Source organism: Eurosta solidaginis, chromosome 1 (genome assembly GCF_040869045.1).
Source record: "Eurosta solidaginis isolate ZX-2024a chromosome 1, ASM4086904v1, whole genome shotgun sequence".
NCBI lineage: Eukaryota > Metazoa > Arthropoda > Insecta > Diptera > Tephritidae > Eurosta > Eurosta solidaginis.
This window is the reverse complement of record NC_090319.1, coordinates 103,117,613-103,136,410: the sequence shown is the minus strand read 5'-3', so window position 1 is coordinate 103,136,410 and position 18,798 is coordinate 103,117,613. Positions and strand designations below refer to the sequence as shown.

The 18,798-nt window shown below is 39.2% G+C and overlaps 1 protein-coding gene across 3 annotated transcripts in view; it reads right to left on the bottom strand.

The window, feature by feature from the left end:
• Nucleotides 1–291: 291 nt before the first annotated feature.
• Nucleotides 292–18,798, bottom strand: part of LOC137236621 (sodium-independent sulfate anion transporter) — a 43,934-nt gene continuing 25,427 nt past the window's right edge. The window contains exons 2-9 of one of the 3 annotated variants that reach the window (XM_067759442.1): nt 14,803–15,072; nt 13,360–13,530; nt 8,783–8,985; nt 8,382–8,718; nt 8,158–8,319; nt 7,983–8,083; nt 2,876–3,061; nt 292–2,799 (exon numbers count right to left, since the gene is read on the bottom strand). In XM_067759442.1, coding sequence (XP_067615543.1) covers nt 2,467–2,799; nt 2,876–3,061; nt 7,983–8,083; nt 8,158–8,319; nt 8,382–8,718; nt 8,783–8,985; nt 13,360–13,530; nt 14,803–15,072 — 1,763 coding nt within the window. In that variant the 3' untranslated portion in view covers nt 292–2,466. The remainder of the gene's footprint in view (nt 2,800–2,875; nt 3,062–7,982; nt 8,084–8,157; nt 8,320–8,381; nt 8,719–8,782; nt 8,986–13,359; nt 13,531–14,802; nt 15,073–18,798) is intronic. The other 2 variants (XM_067759443.1, XM_067759444.1) reach the window with 2 other exon arrangements.

Below are 18,798 nucleotides of genomic sequence, written 5' to 3'. Positions count from 1 at the left end.
CTCCGGGCAAAGCAACATCAAAATTTTAGAAAAAAGTTTTCTCAATTAGAAAAAAAATTTTCCAGGTTCGAATTCGAAAATAATTATTGATATATGCCTTGGGCTCGTCGAAGCTGGAATTAATTTACTTTGTTTTATTTTATTTTGTTTTGTGTTACTTTATTTTTGTTCATTTTATTTGACTTTATTTTATTTTTTTAGTTTTTTCATAATTGTATTTTGTTTTAATTATTTTATTTTTTTCTTTGTTTGCACTTTATTACTTCAAATAAATCTAACCAAATAATGTACAAAGGTGTTACAACCCCAAAACCCTAAAAAGAAAAAAATAATAATTTTCAGTAATTAAAATCATACATTTGCTCATATTTGCCAATATATCTCTGACTCTTTATTCCAACAAAACTACAGTGTATATATCTCTTCGAGCACATGCATGCACAAAGATTATGTATACGTCCATTATATCACACCAATTACAAAGAATGCACTAACGCTTACATTCAGGATTCCTCTATACCATAAGCAAAGATGTTTACGCATCAAAAAAATACTTTACATTTTTGCCACTTACGTTAATTTAGTGGTAAGACGTGATAAAACATTTTTTTGTAATAATATATAAATTATATAAATAAGAAGCAGGTAGATTCGTTACTAGTTGTCTAAAAATAACAATAATAATTACATAAATTTAATTAGTAAGTAATAGTATACGTTCATAAAAACTAACAGGTGTTTAAGCGATTTAAGAAAAATAAAGTATATTAATATGCACAACAAACATTAGGGCAAGGCAAATTTTCGAAATTCGAACCTAATATTTCAAACGACTGTTGTGACTGAAAGCCCCTATCAAAGTTGATATACGTATTCAAAATACCTTAGTCATAACCATATTGTAACGAACTTTTGGAAATTCTGATTATCTTGCACCTTCTGCTATCGATCGAATCGCTGAACTGAGGAATAAATAACTCAAATATTCAGTGTAGCAATATCTCCTTTATGTACAACTTTACTGTAGTAGTACTTCAAAATTACAATACTCACGTACTTCACTAATGGCGTACAAAAATCAAACTGACTAATTATTCCTCAGCTTGCGCTGCTTTTATACTCTCGGATACCTCGTTCATCCATTTCTCCTAAGGTCTAGACTTTTCGCGAACAGCTGCTTATTTATGTCTCCTTTATGATATTTACGTTTCTCTTCTAGTTATATGCCACAATATCTATTGGCAACGGTTATTGGTGCCTTAACATAAATAAAAAGGTAATCTCAAAAGAAAATATGAATAATAAATTGCAAAGTTAATAAAATATCCAAAAAGTTAATAAATTCACCAACTCAAATATTTTTATGGATATGGCGAAACTCCAAAAACCAATTGGTAAAGGGCTAGTTGATGGTGACTTAACCATAACCAGATAAAACAGCTGATCGAACTAACCTTATGGAATTCAATATAATCGATTAATGGTCCCATACCATAACACCCTAGCCATAACCATACCATACCCAACCAATTGGTTTTTGGGTTTTCGCCATATCCATAACCTAAAAATATTTGAGTTGGTGAATTTATTAACTTTTTGTATATTTTATTTATTGTTTTGGATACATTTTGACTAAGAGACTTATTTTTTGTGGTATAAGTTTGTAATTTTTTTAGTTTTTTTCATTTATATGAAAATTTCACGATTTTTAGGTTAAGGCAACAATAATCAATACCAATTAATATAGATAGGTAAAAATATGGTTATGACTATGTCACCATTAACTGGCCCTTTAGCAACGGTATGGTTATGACTAGGGCATTACGGTATGACACAATTGACCAATCACATTGATTTTCATAACGTTGGTTATATCAGCTGTTTTATATGGATATGGATGTAGCAATTTTGACAGGCCCTAGAGTACATACATATCAATTGTTTACATTAAAACTTTTCCTTTTGCCTCATAGATTCATATTAAGTTTTCATTCAACAACAAATGCCTAGTACCTTGTTTGATAACGGTAGATTGTGGCGGTATTATCAAGAGATGTGAAATTTTGTCAAAGACTGTCCATCCGTTTGTATCCACAAATATTGAGATATCTCTACAATACTCAACGGTTTTGTAACAATTCGCCATTTATAATGGGCGGAACGTGATGACAGCTACGCCCACTCTTTATGCACCAAAAATTCCTTAGACACACCAAAACTGCGATTAGTCATGAATAAATAAATAAATTTGAAAAGAAATTACAACATCTTAAACAATAGTATAACAATAAAATATTGAAAATTATTTATGTATATATATACATAAAAAATATTGAATACTATTTCTGTATATTTGGAGAAAAAGCGCTCGAAATCTATTTAGGACGCAACTACATGTAGCTATATATCACTATTTATGATTTGCCGAAAATAAAATTCTCTTCTTATGATTTTTCCCCCAGACATTTAATGTTTCTTAGGCGATAAATCACCAGAACAAATACCATCCTCCTCACTACAATAGTTGATGTGACTAGACTTATGCATTAGCTTTTGCAATTCTTTTTTTAGGTCATACAAAACTAACAAAATATCGCGAGAATGTAACTCCTTTGCCACAGCATTGATGACATCCACAAAAGTGGCATCGAACTGCATGAAGCGTCGGCAATCCAAAACAATTGGAAAATCATCTCTATAGAGTAGGCAAGCCTCATTAATTTTATCACGAATATATTCAACGCCTGAATAGTAGACATCAGTGGTGGGACTAATAAAAACATAATTATGTTTGTCAACCTGTTGCAAAGGAAATATGTATTTAATAAATGTTCTTAAGTTCAGATTGCTTTTCGATTTCTACTTTTTGACTTACCTCTTTGAGTGTTACTTCAACTTTAGGATTACCCAATCGCATGAGTACTAAAACCATATTTAATACGATACCAAAGAATAAGCCCAGCTCAACACCGGCACAGACACAGACAATGAAGCTGCCAATCCAACTTAAGAAATCTTTTTTGTTGCTGCGCCAAAGTTCCGTCACAGGTGAGAAGTCAATCTATGCAGATAAATGTTAATGAAAGCACCAAATTAAAACAAAACTATTATTTAAATGTTTATCTTTATATTTATCTTTAGGTTGCCCACTCATAGACAGAAAGAATCCATAGTTACTCCGAGGTATTAAGTCTATATCTATGGGCGGGATATGGGGAATAGCATAAAGTGTTATTATCAGGGTATTTTTCAAAGCTTACATTTTGCTTATTATCTCTCTAGCTTTTTTTTACACATTTATCAACTCTATTGACCAGAAAAGACCACATTTACATGCCTTCTGCTCGCCACTGAGATTCCTCGAAAAGTTACTAACTAGAATGATTTCTGGGTCTGTACTTTTCCTGCAAAAGTTACCCCTTCTACCTTATGCCTTGCCCCATCTGGGACCCAATACTTCCCCAGACCTAATTGGTCTTCTCCGACGTCAAATATCCTGGACCCGGTTCGAATCTTTCAAGCAGTTGTTCGGAGGACAGCACCCAGAGCAGGGGTGATATTACCTCGGCCTGCGGTATGTCTCTGCTCACTAATTTCCTGGCGTCATATAGCCTTCATTCTATATGTATTTCAAAGAGGAAACCTGTTTCAAAATATTTGCTAAGTCTTTGAACAGCCTTGAAGCTCGGCCTCATTGCTGACCATTTTATAAAAGTTCTTATTTTCTAAGATAACGTCGTCGTACAACAACCATGCATTTAACGGACAGCACAGCTTTGTATCATATATAAACGGAGTCGTGCTCGTTAACGGTACTATAGATCAATTTACTGGATTCTTTGGCAGAACTTACGTCTGTTCATTAGAGGTGGTAAGTCGCAGACACAACGTTTAAGGTGACTTGTTGCTTTTGAATAAAATTCTTAAATCCTAGTGAATAAGGTTATATAAGAAACAAGTAAGGAAGGCTAAGTTCGGGTGTAACCGAACATTACATACTCAGCTGAGAGCTTTGGGGACAAAATAAGGGAAAATTACCATGTCGGAAAATGAACCTGGGGTAACCCTGGAATGTGTTTGTATGACATGATTATCAAATGGAAGGTATTAAGGAGTATTTTAAAAGTGAGTGATCCCTAGTTCTACAGGTGAACGCTTTTTCGAGATATGGCTATAAAGGTGGACCAGGGGTGACTCTAGCATATGTTTGTACGATATGGGTATGAAATGAAAGGTGTTAATGAGTATTTTAAAAGGGGGTGGCCCTTAGTTCTATAGGTGGACGCCTTTTCGGGATATCGCCATAAAGGTGGACCAGGGGTGAATCGAGAATGTGTTTGTACGATATGGGTATCAAATTAAAGGTATTAATTAGGGTTTTAAAAGGGAGGTGCCCTTAGTTGTATATAGATATCGACCAAAATTTGGACCAGGGTGACCCAGAACATCATCTGTCGGTACCGCTATTTTATTTATATATGTAATACCACGAACAATATTCCTGCCAAGATTCCAGGGGCTTTTGATTTCGCCCTGTAGAACTTTTTCCGTTCCTTCTACTTAATATGATAGGTGTCACACCCATTTTACAAAGTTTTTTCTAAAGTTATATTCTGCGTCAATAAACCAATCCAATTACCATGTTTCACCCCTTTTTTCATATTTGGTATAGAAATATGGCATTTTTTTAATTTTTCGTAATTTTCGATATCGAAAAAGTGGGCGTGGTTTTATTCGGATTTCGGCCATTTTTTATACCATGATAAAGTGAGTTCAGATAAGTAAGTGAACTAAGTTTAGTAAAGATATATCGGCTTTTGCTCAAGTTATCGTGTTAACGGCCGAGCGGAAGGACAGACGGTCGACGGTGTATAAAAACGGGGCGTGGCTTCAACCGATTTCACCCATTTTCACAGAAAACAGTTATCGACATAGCCCCTACCAAATTTCACAAGGATTGGTAAATTTTTGTTCGACTTATGGCATTAAAAGTATTCTAGACAAATTAAATGAAAAAGGGCGAAGCCACGCCCATTTTGAAATTTCCTTTTATTTTTGTATTTTGTTGCACCATACCATTAATGGAGTTGAATGTTGATATAATTTACTCATATACTGTAAAGATATTTAATTTTTTGTTAAAATTTGACTTAAACATTTTTTTTTTAAAAGTGGGCGTGTTCGTCATCCGATTTTGCTAATTTTTATTTGTTACACATATAGTAATAGGAGTAACATTGTTGCCAAATTTCATCATGATATCTTCAACGACTGCCAAATTACAGCTTGCAAAACTTTTAAATTACCTTCTTTTAAAAGTGGGCGGTGGGACGCCCGTTGTCCAAAATTTTACTAACTTACTATTCTGCGTCATAAGGTTAACCTACCTACTAAGTTTCATCGCTCTATCCGTTTTTCGTAATGAATTATCGCACTTTTTCTGTTTTTCGAAATTTTCGATATCGAAAAAGTGGGCGTGGTTATAGTCCAATTTCGTTCATTTTAAATAGCGATCTGATATGAATGCCCTGTAACCTACATACCAAATTTCATCAAGATACCTCAAAATTTACTCAAGTTATCGTGATTACGGACGGACGGACAGATGTACGGACGGACATGGCTAAATGGATTTCTTTTTCGCCCAGATCACTTTGATATATATAAGTCTATATCTATCTGGATTAGTTTATGATGTTACGGATTACCGTTATGCGAACAAAATTAATATAGATACTCTGTGAGCTCTGCTCAGCTGATTATAATGAACAACATAATGGCCAAGACCATACAGTGAGTGTTGTGTGTTTGGTCTCTTGTTTTGACCATATATGTAATACTTCTATATCACTACTACAGAACTATGCAGCCTGTCAAACATTACAGTACAGATATACAACGAGAGAAGGAGACAAAATCTCAAGGCTGTCGTTAAATTCTTGTAAAACAGGGGCTTAAATATATGTATATTTCAACAAGCCGTCTTGCTTCTACCAATGTTGTACATTAGGCTAGTTCGTTCTCCAAATGAAAAAGTAAGCTTTTATTTTCCATTAGTATTTTAAAATTTTTATTGTTTTAAGAACTCCGCAGAATAACATTACCGATTTGTGCTGAGTGCGCAGATATACGTATGTAAATGAGCCCTTAGTGACCAAAAATTGTATTTGTTGGCCTTTTCATTGTTTAATCGACTAAACTGAGATTTTATAATAATTAGTATGCAGATGTTGGGTAAAGGGGATAGTGACCCGTTGCTACCCCTTTAATACTTTTTTTACACACGCTACTACAATTCACTAACACTAACAAAGCACGCGCATGCGCAGAACATACATTTGCACAGTTTCAGCAAATAATGATTGATAGAAAATTTGCACATTAGGAAGATAGGAAGGTAGTGATTTAGAAGTATTATATATATGGTTTTGAAAAAGCAGCAAGAACTTCTCTGATGGAAAGGAAGGTGTAATCCACTTATGCACCCTTATCGCGAAGTTCACGCCTTCAAGTGTGTTCGCCTTCACTTCTTTTGTTCGGGTGAAGTTTTTCCGCCTATCGGCAATTTCGGGCGAATAAAAGTTCACTTCGAAACAGCTGATGCTCTATTGTGAATTAGCAGTGAACAAATAATTTAATTGCAATTGTGTAAATTTTGTAACCAAGCATATGCTTCCTTAAAATACAACAAAAATAGAGATAAAAAATTTATAAAATAATGTTTAGTAATGCACTTAGGTTGGTATTGATTGAGCACGAGGAGAATATAAATGGGAAAGTGATTCGGAGGCAGCTCTAACCCTTTGGAGCTAAGTGATTCACTGTAAGCTAAATATTACTATTTTCAGCATTTTTGAATAACAAGCTAATTTTTTTTTTTTTTTTTTTCAATTAGCTTTCGCCATTATTACAGGCTAAACAAGCCGGCATTCTAATATTTGCTAGATGTTCTTACCAACTCCTTGCCACCATTGAAGCAAAAATTTGGAGTTCCAACAATTGTAAAGTTGAGTACATGTCTTCGTTTTTTCGCATAGGAAAAGGCGTTGGAAAGGATCAAGGAGTGGGTCTTAGCCAATCTTAGCAATACAGGAGTTTCACTTTTTTCCACTCAGCTTCCGATTGTGCATTATTTATTGGTTTATTTTTTATAATAAAAGTATCAAATTTCAAAACAAAAAATTACTTACATTTTGTTTTCCTCTTGTTCGCCCGTAAAATATAAGTGAACAAATTTGGGTTTCCCCGCTGTGCATTTCGCCCGAACAAAGAGGTTCCAATAAGGCGAAATCTTTTTCGAACACGAAAAATTGTTTCGCCACCCTCTGCGATAGGGTGAACAAAAACTGTGAATATTTTCGGGTGAAAATAAAACTCGCGATAAGGGTGATGATATATTTTCGAATGTCAAGCCTATTTTTTTTCGAATGTACAGCCAAATTCCTAACACGAGGAAAAAATAGCCGTGTAAACTAAGACGTTGGCCTGTTAAAATATCTATATCTAAGTTGTGCCAATGCGGCATGGGCTGCGCCGGACGTGCTTCTTCATATCAATGGGAGCTGGATAGTCGTCTTTTACCTCGTGCACTGGCCGATACCTTATGTAGGTGGAAATGCTCTCGAGGCGGACGCCGTTGTTATCAGGCTCGAATTATTGTTATCGATAACGATCCCATATAAGTTTCTCACGTTGTTGCATTCTTATACCCGCAGCCTGGCATTCCTCGTCGTACCAGTACTTTCTCTGCTGCTGGAAACCTATCATTAGGTCGAAGATTACTCTCACTGAGGAAGCGTAGTGCATTCCAGGTGCATGCCTTCAAAGCATAGTTTATAAAACGCTTGCCATAGTCGTCGTCGTCAAAAAACGGTATCTAATTCGAGACTTGTTGTTGTTGTTGAATTAACGAAATCGACACTCCCCGAATTTCGAAGGAAATTTTTTATGCCCATAACCTAAGAAGAGGGTTTTGAACTCACCATAAATACTACAGCCACTACGAGCATTGCAGAAATCGATGCCTTTGGTATGTAACCAAAATATGGAGTGAGCACATTGAGTGCCAAAAGCACGAGTATACCTTAACAGAAAATGAATAGAGTTCAGTTTTATGTTAACCAGAGGTTTTAAATATTATTATTTACGTTCACCTACCGGTATAAACACCCGAAATGGGCGTACGTACACCGCTTGCTTGACTGACAGCGGAACGAGTGAATGCACCACACACCGGGATACAATTGAAAAATGAGCCAGCCAAATTGCAAAGACCCAATGTGAGCATTTCCTGAGACGCGTCCAAACGGTCGTCCTTAACTATGAAGAGAAGAGAAAGTTGTAATGCACAACTCCATTTCGCAAACATTTTATCAACTTACCGAAAGCTTTTGCAATGGCAACATTCGCTAATATGGCCACAAGCGGCACAATAATAATACCGCTACCCAATTCGGCCAAAATATCAGTAAAAACATAAGTCGTGTTTTTGTAGTCAAATGCAAATGGTGGTAAATGTAAACTCAATTGTGATGACTTCACTTTGGCGGTGAGAGCGTATGGGATGGCTTTAATGGAACATTTTTTAATCCAAAAGAATGTCACCAAACTGCAGACGGTTATGACTAAAGCATTACGTGAAATGCTGATATACCAAAGGAATTTCTTAAGTCGGTGTGTTGTTGGTGTATTCTTTTTGAAATTTACTGATGCTAATTGCTGTAAGGTTTTAAATGGATTGGAAAATGGTAAATATCATTTAAATTTAGGTTTTGCTACTTACTCGCAATAACAATAATAAGACTATACAAATAAACCCCAATGCTGAATCACCGTAACGTATACTTTGAAATAAATTTCCTATTGATGGTATTCCCGCTGTTTTTATACCGAACAAATTTTTTAGTTGCACCGCAGCTACAATGACGGCAGTGGCACTGGTGAAGGCTTTCGTCACTGGTGTCGGTATGAAGTTGACAATGAAACCTAAAAGTAGAAGCTGTTTAGAGATTTTTTAATAAGAAACGATTGAATGCAGGAGAGGCTAAGTAAGGTTGTGTTGAACTGGGCAGCCGGTAGGGACTTGACATGGACTTTTGTTACAAGCGCTATGTGATGAAGAAGACAAGAGGTGATGTGATGCTAGATTTTTAGATTTGTCGGTAGGTTTGTAATTTGCCACTTTCCGTATTAAAGCGAGATTCTTTGACCTATGGCTCATCTTTACTAATAAGGTTGCATTCTTTACGACACTCCTTAGTGGCATCAAAGATAAGCAGAGGCTACAACTGCTGTAACTGCCCCGAGTAGCTAGAAACACCAGTGAAGTTGGATTTAATCGCTGCTGCGGAATGATATGGTATGTACTTTAATATAGGACTGGCCTCCAGATATCTGAATAGGCCGAGGCTAAGGTATTTTCGCCTAGTTATCTGGACAGTTAAGCGTGTTTAGTTTTCCAGTGTGTTCAGACACAGCGCAAAGACTCTTACTGGGCAGAGTTCAGTTATAACACCGACCACCAGTGAAACGCTTCCCAAGGCAGTCGGTTCTATGTACCGGAGCGACTCGGGATTTTTCCCGACCAAGGACTGTCATTTCAGTGCAACCCCATTTAGTTTGTTGCGTCTCTCCCATAAATTGTCCTCCTATCAGCAGCTCCTTGCAACGGGACTGTTCCATATTCTCTTGCTCCGGGAAGGTATCGAACCCAATCCGGGTCCGTCTCCTGACCCCGGTCCTGAGAAATGGTTTTGCTGCATCTGCCGGAAAAGAATCTTTTTAGGACGGTCATACTCTGTTCAGTGTGTCTCGTGTAAGGGATAGTTGCATCGGACATGTTTTCTGGGCTTGATCCCAAAATCCGACGTCCACGTAACTTTTATAAATCTTTTGTGGCTCCTTGCGCCTTAGCGCCCCCCCCCCCCCCACTACCTTCCAGCAGCTCCTCTCAGCAAGCCACAACAAGTACCCGCTGCTGCTCGCGCCCCACGGCGCCAACAACTCAAACGGCTGCTACCACTCATAACTACTATCTCCGTAGTAGAGTCGGTAGGAATGCCGAGCATCAGCCCCTGCCCCCGCCTTCTTCCCCCTCTTTTCCGGCATCAATCGTGTAGGTCAGTGAAAGAGACTCTTAGTCCCTACCCCCGTTTGCACTGTTTGCCAGCACAGAATATATATGTTTGCAATGCAGCTCCTGCCTTGGCCGGTGCCACTTTCCTAGATGTTCTGAGAGCGGAAATGGAGGCGGCCGTACGTTTACCTTACACCACTCAGTGCAATATCATTTATTTGATACCGACATCGGCCGCAGGGACTGTGTCTTAGAACGTCAAGGCTTATCTGTCCGGTCAGGCGATGCAAACCTAGAAATCAACATCTACATCCCTCCTGCCACCTGTTTCACCAGTGGATACCTAACATCAGCGCCTTACTCTCTGGCAATAATGGCATTATTTTAGGCGACTTCAATGCCCATCACGATCTATGGCATTCAAACTTGCAGTCAGACAGTAGGAGTTAGATGTCACAGAAAAACGCACTTTCTTAAACTTTAAAAAAGGAAAGTGGGACGAATTCAAATCCTTTACAGACAACCGCTTTGCTGCCCTCCCAATCCCGACTGATGCTCGCCAAGGGGAGCATGCTTTCCGCAAGGTCATTGAATCCGCCTCGGCTTGCTTCATTCCCGCCGGCAGAATTCCCGAAATTCGGCCTCACTTTCCGGCGGAGGCCGCAAATTTAGCGAGAGAACGTGAACTTATAAGACAGCTCGATCCCGGCGACCCCCAAATAAGGGATATAAACCAACGCATCAGATTGCTTGTGGATGAACACAAGCGGGCAAAATGGGAGGAGCACCTAAGCGGTTGTAACCTCTCTGCCGGTGTAGGTAACTTTGGTCCACATTAAGGTCCCTATCGAATCCGTCTAAGCATAATGACAAAATTTCCATCGCCTTTGGCGATAAAGTGCTGTCGGATGCGAAAAAATGCGCGAGCGCTTTCTGCCGACAATATAGGAGGGCCAACAGACACGTGCATAAGTATAAATTCAGCGCGTCTCCGATTACCATCACCGCCAAAGAGGTTGAGGATGCCATCGGTCATGCTAAACCATCCAAAGCAGTGGGCCCAGGCGGCATAGCCATGCCGATGCTTAAAAGCCTAAGGAAAGAGGGTTTCAAATATTTATCGCATGTCTTCAACCTGTCTCTTTCCACCTTTGTTATTCCCGAAAAATGGAAAATGGCCAAAGTGGTCCCGCTACTAAAGCCTGGGAAACAAGCTAACATAGGAGAGTCATATCGCCCTATATCTCTCCTATCGCCAGTACCCAAGACGCTTGAAGCCATTTTGCTCCCCTACTTCATAGAGAACTCCATAGCACCACCACCACGCTAATTGCCATTAGCACCCAGATAAATTGTGGTTTAAATCAGAAGCCCCACCATAGAACAGTACTCATTGCGCTAGATCTATCAAAAGCTTTTGATACGGTCAACCATGGCACGTTACAGCAAGACTTGGAAGGGTCTACCCTTCCCCCATGTCTTAAAAGGTGGACCGCAAATTATCTGGGTGGTCGGCAGGCATCGGTGCAATTCAGAAACGAAACATCAAAGCCAAGAAGAATTAAACAAGGGGTGCCACAGGGTGGTGTCCTATCCCCACTTTTGTTTAATTTCTACATATAAAAACTACCTTCGCTACCGGAAGGAGTTACTATCGTTTCTTACTCCGATGACTGCACAATAATGGCCACAGGCTCGGGCCCACAGATCGATGATCTTTGCAACGGAATAAACGGCTACCTCCCTGATCTCTCCAGTTTTTTCGCCTCGCGAAACCTGGCATTATCATCGACTAAATCATCCGCGACCTTATTTACAACTAGGACGTCTCAAATGTCGACCATTTTGAACATCCACGTCGATGGCACTACGCTACCGACTGTCCTACAACCCAAAATCTAGGGTGTGACATTTGATCAGGATCTAGATTTTGGTGAGCATGCAGCAACAATTGTACCGAAAATCCAGAGCCGTATTAAAATCCTCAAATCTCTTGCTGGCAGTACTTGGGGAAAAGATAAAGAAACGCTCATTACTACTTACAAAGCAATTGGCCAGACGATTGCATGCTACGCGTCCCCTATGGTCGCCAAGCCTTAAAACTACTCACTGGAAAAACTACATGCCTGCCAAAATACTCCTCTCAGAATCGCAACGGGATGTCTTCTTATGTCCAGAGCACCATCTACATAATGAGGCGCGAATATTCCGCATCAGGGAGAGAAATGAGATGCTAATCAAACAGTTCCTGTTGAATACCCAGAAACCTGAGCATCCCAACAGGTATCTGATTGATGAGCCAACACCGCCTAGGGGCTTAAGGAGTCATCTCCGTAAGCATTATGAGGAAATACGGCACCTGAGAACTCAGCCGTATGAAGCCAAAAAACACAAGCAGGTCCTCAGTGAACTCCACAAGCAGGCGTCCAACCTTTATGCCGGGAATTGCCTGGTGAATCCAGTACTCAAAGAACCGTACCCAAAACTTTGCGGAAGAGGAACGCACACTACCCAGGGAAACACGAGTCACTCTAGCTCAACTTCGATCTGGATACTGCAACACGTTAAACTCTTACCTATCCAGAATCAACCCCGACATATAAAATGTATGCCCCGCTTGCAATGTGTCCCCACATGACACCAACCATCTCTTTAATTGTAATGTGGAACCAACGCCTCTAACACCCCTCTCATTATGGTCCACCCCTGTTGAAACAGCAAGTTTCCTTGGACTCCCGTTAGAGGATATTGGTGACAACTTGTGATCGGCGGCACCTATTGGATGGGGCGAAGCACTGCTACAACGATAACAAGAACCACCAGTGAAAAACGGGTTTGACAGAGCGGATGACGCCCTGCAGACCAGAAGGATGCCGATAAAATGTGAGAGATGGTGTCTGCCCAGCGTTTGCTCGCCAGACTCGAGGCCCATTTGTTCAAGAGAAGATTATAGGAGGCCAGCAGAACTCAGAGTTCTCCACAGCCTAGCACATGCAGAAATACCCGAGATAGGGCTATGTCCGGGGACCCAGATGACATTTAACGTAAAATAGTACAAGGCAATCGAAAGTGAGGTTACGCATTCGTAGACTTTTTATTCGCACCGATCTGGATCTCATTGCCTTAATAAATACTCTGCCGTATGAAATGTCGAGTTTTCTAACCGTAGTAGTACTGTATATAACTGTATCAACTGCAGTGGTCGGGCAACTTGAGCTTGAGGCTGATCTCGATCATGTTAGAAGTCATTCTATCTTAATCGTACAGTTAAGAACAAAACTTACCCAGTTGAAAAGCTCCCATTAGTAGTTCTATAAGCCCTGCAAGAAATGAGAGAACCAGAACAAATTGCACTGGACGATCGCCAACGAACTGTAGCACCATTAACGACATCAAACTTGTTGGTCCTATTGATACTTGCGGAGTTGTGCCAAAAAGAGCATAAACAAGTTGGCCTTAAATGAAATAAATACATGAAAAACTTTTTATTAGAGATTAGTATTGATTTTTTTTTAATTATACAGTAGCCGTGTTTTTCTTACATGTATATACGTCTACGTTTGCGCGTAAAAAAATGCTTATCCTCACTTAGATAATGTTTAGGAGACCCATCTAGCGGCAGTGGTTAAATAACTAGCTACAGAACATGTTGTACCTAAAAGCGGAGACACACACCTCTGTTGGTCATAGTGTGTCACCTATAGCTGAATCGGTTGCGGTGAATAGTGGACGCACACTATTTGTAGAGGTAAAACATAGACACATACATATTTCAGTTGCATCTGAGGATAATGCGTATTGAAATTTAAGAGTACTAATTTTCTGCGCAGCAGTTTTGCAGTTTGTTGTAGCGATTCACAAGTCGGTATGTGGGTACCTATGAACTAAAAAGTTCGCAGGAAAATATGAGGAACTTCAACATTTAATCGATGTCATCCAACCTTAAACATTGCTGAGGGCTCATATTGCTGAACATCACGCCCTCAAATGTGTTTTAGCGCATTGTACATTTCCCACAAAAAATTAATTTTCGAATCGTAAGGTGAGATCACTCCTAGTGGTATTGCAGGGCACTACAAAGTTTAGCGAATACTTATATGTAATACCCCTATACGGCTCCTATAGGCTAGGTACACTCACAAAAATCAGAGTGCCGATATATGTACATATTGCTGTTTAAATGTTTTTGCTTTTGTATTCAATAATCGAATTTACTTAAATTAATTTTTTTGTTCTTGTCACACTTATGCTGCTACAATCACAAACATTTTGTAGGCTGTCTTGTTTCGATTTCGAATTTAAAACTCATTGCGAGCATTTTCTATTAGCAATATACATATATGAGCAAGTAGAAAATACGAGCGTGCCGCGCCGAGCTGTGCTGCTTGCTGTGTACGCCTTTTACAGTCAAACGCTCAAGTCAGATATATATTTTTCTTCATGTAATATTATTTCACTTCTTCATATCTAATTACACCTATCCCCCGATTTACACGAATGATCGGTTCCATACAAAACCGTGTAAAGTGAAATCTTCGTTTTCCTATACAAAAACCGAGTAAAGCGAAAAAACTACCCAATTCAGTCATTTATTTAAATAAAACAAAACTAAAACATCTTAAAAAACTTAAAACTAAGTATTCTTTGACCAAAAAATAACTAACTTCCGTAGTTTTCTTCGAAGTGTAAAACAAGTACCGTGTAAATCGGGGGATAGGTGTACTCACCAATTATAGCTGAATATAAACCATATTCAGATGATAGACCCGCCAGCGCTGCATAAGCAATACTTTGGGGTATTATGGTAAGGCCCAATGTTACGCCTGCAATTAAATCCGATATCGCTATTTCACGATCATATTTCTGCAGCCAATTAAGAATATATACACGTCGATACAACCAATGTTTCTCTGGTGGTGGCTCATATTTTGCAGCATCGACCGTTAATTTGGTATCGTGTAGATCACCATTTTTCATAGGCGTTAGCTCTTCAATGGCTGTAGAAAAAAAGATAAAGGAATTATTAAGTATAAAATAATTGATGGAATAGATAATTAGCCTTATAGTGAGTACCATTTGAATAAATTTATTTGGAAATTATAAAGCGAGCTATTACAAATTCATATAACAACTAGCAGGCCCGGCAGACGTTGTTCTGCCCTAAATTTGGTCTATCTGCATACATCTTAATAAGCTTTTTCCGTCTAACTCTGCCCTCCCCCTCTTCACTTTTTCCCAATCCTTTTATTCACTCCACCCTCCGTCTTTTTCGCTTCATCTATTTCAATCTTCGTCTCATTCTATCTCTTTCTCATTCTCCTTCTCGTTCTCGTTCTCTCTTTTCTCTGATCTCAAGTTCTTGTCATTCTTTTTCATCCCTTATTGCCAGTCCCAGAGGGTGGTATGTATTTTGTTCCAGTCCCAATCCGATTCCCAGTCCCAGTCCCACTCCGAGTCTCAGTCCCTGTCCTAGTCTTAATCCCAGTCACAGTCCGTCTCTGGTCTACTTCCTGGAAAAAAGGATCGTCAATACTAACATATATATATTTAGTGACTATGGGTATGAAAACTACACTGTACTAAAGCACCCAACAACAGCTTTGATTTGTTATCTATATTCTATAAACACATTCTAGGGGTACCCGGGTCCACGTTTTGGCCTATATCTCGCGACCCTGTGTGTCGATCGCAACCCACCGCGTGTGGTATACGCAACTTATGTGAAAGTTTGAACAAAATCGACCGGCGCATCTCTTCAAACACCGGCTACAAACTAACACACATTTTAGCCTCTCTTTTTGTATATAACAATAAGGCAGCTGAATGAAACTCGCAAATAACTTAGTTTTGGTCCGTCCAACAATTGGAAACACCTGGGGAACTCAGTCACTATGTTAGTTGTTCAGATTTATTATCAGCTTTCGGGAAAAACTGCTCCCGTAAAGTTTTCGTGATAGAAAAGCGCCGCAGGAATTATTTCAATAAGAATTAAATTTACTAAAGGCTCCATTACTGATACTTAGCATAGACTTTACTTGGCTTGAGAACTGTCACTTACAGTTCTGTTAAATTAACATTGCATGTTACTGATTACTCAAAACTTAGCAACACTTAACTTGACTTAGAAGTCTGTTGAATTTTGATTTTCTATGTAAGTTCTAAGTGACGTTTACATTTTGAGATGCCATTTGTTTGTTTCCATTTGATTTTGACATTTTGTCATACAAATCGACATTTATTGATTATGATGCCAGATTGTATGCGCAAGTGGAGTATAATCAAGGCTAAGTTGCCAAGTTTACGCCAAGTCAAGTCAAGTCTATGCCAAGTATCAGTAATGGGGCCTTAAGACCTAGTTTACATATAACGAGATTTTCTTCATTTTCGTACCTCGTCGTTAATTATATAATTAGATTTCCCATATATATTTCCCCCTCGATAACTGGAAGAACAAAATAAAATAGAAACGTAAAAATTTGCGAGAAAATAATGTAGTTGGATGGAACATATATAACGTGGTCTAAAGCGGTAAGTTGAAAAATATCGGGGAGCATATTTGTTTTGTATCGCTAAACTTACTAGTTTGACAAAATATTTTGGTAAGTGGGAAATGTAAAATACGGGCTTTAGTCCCAAATAGTCGCAAAATTCGATGTGTAAACAAACAGGTGTACGTCTAGAAAACGAAAGTTTTTAGGTCAATTAGAGCTCACCGAGGAGTTGAATTTAAACCACAACAGAGGCAACTTTCCCATGAAATAAATAGTTTTGTAATTTTTGATACGAGCTTCGTCGACTTCTTATCCCTAAGAATTGGTAACACTCCGATAACATATCTATAGGTCTTTGACGCTATCTCAATAACTTTTCTATAGCAAATTAATAACATATCGAAAACTCTTGTAAAGCAAATCGATAGCTTGTCGATAATTTTTTTGATCAAATATCTATGTATAACTTTTCGATAAATAATCCATAACGTCTCGATAATAAATCGATAACTTTTGTAAAACAAACTTATAACTCATCCATAAAAATCCAGTAACTCGTAAGCAAAAAGCAAAATTTATAACACTTCGACAGCAAATCAATAACTTCATGACCTCATGTTTTAGGTGTGTTATCGACGAGGTTTAGACAAGTTATTGATTTGCTGTCGAAGTGTTATAAATTTTGCTTAATTTTAACAATAACACGTCCGATCCGATATTCGAGGGATTCTAGGAGTTGATAAGCGCAATACAAAGCTTTATAGCTTCAAAGCTTCCTCAATCCAATTGTCAACCTCACCTACGCGAGGGGAATCCTGTTACAAATAAGAATGTAGCACACAAATATTTAGCAGGCAAGGCGCTGGCGCCCGCTGGAACTAGGGGTGGAGGGGCGGGATGGCCGAGAAGGTTTAATGTGGTCATATAAATCGTTCCCAATATGGTCGGGCTAATGCCTTAATGTTGCATTGTTACCATGGACCATCAACATCGATAGCACTCCCCAAAACCTTCGGGTAGTGTCTTTGTCGTTAATACAACAACATCCGATATTCGGCTTCGGTTTTGGCTTTCTATCTTTCTCTCCCGTCCTGCCGGGTTAGGTTAGGTTGAACTGGCCGTTCCATGAGGACCTCACATAGACTTATTGGGTCCGTAGTGTTACCAGAAGTTTGTTTTAACGACCAAACTGATAAACCTTATCAAAAACCAGTACCTATGTTATAAAGCAACTCCGTCCTGTTGGCAAATACAAAAAGTTTCCTAGGACTTAAGCCACTTGCTGATTCTAGATCTGACAGCTGTATCACTCCTAATAGCTGGAGTCTTAGCCTGGCAAGCGCAGGGCACGAGCACAGAGCGTGTTCGATCGTTTCCCCAACCCGCACCTCCTACATCTGCTATCACTGGCCAAGCCTAATTTAAAGGCATGTGACGCCAGAAGGCAGTCTCCAGTCAGAATACCCGTCTTGAGTCTACAGTCCTTTTTTTTTAATGCTAGAAGCAACTTTGTTAGTCTAAGGTTGTATAACCTACACATAATCTTCGACACTTTACAGCCCCGCGCTTGAACCTACGCCTTTCTCGCTTGATCTATCATGTGCACCTCTCGCCTTCGTTTAATCTCGCCCAGTCTAATTGGGACGTCTACGGAGCAAGCTTCAATGGATGCGCCCTTTTTAGCTAGTTCGTCCGCTTTTTCATTTCCATCTATTCCCATATACCCCGAGACTCAATATAGATGTATGCTTCTCCCTGTCCCGATTCTCTCCAGAGACTGCTGTATTTAGATGCTGTGCTATGCGAGATTATTGCCTTAATTGCTGCTTGACTGTCAATATAAAAGTTAACACGGTGGCAGCTTAAGCTATTCTCTTCCAGGGTTTTAACTGCTTTAGTTACGGCTAATATTAACACTTGGAAAACGCTACAGTAATTCCGGATCAGCACAGTGTACCGCAGACCCTACTCCTTCCACTACTTTGGAACCATCTGTGTACACATGTATCGCCCCGTCCGTCATTTGCGCACCCTTGCGCCAACCGTCCACCTCTATTGTGGCCTTAAGATCTCCCTCGAAGCGCAGATAGGGAATCAGGTAGTCTGTTCGTCTTGTGATTGATGACGCTTTACTTCTATGGCCATATGGTAAGCGCTCAAGCTGCCCCGACGCACCGAGCCTGGTTGCAGTTGTTAATGCTATGTTCTTTGCTACCAGGTCTGCAGGTGGAA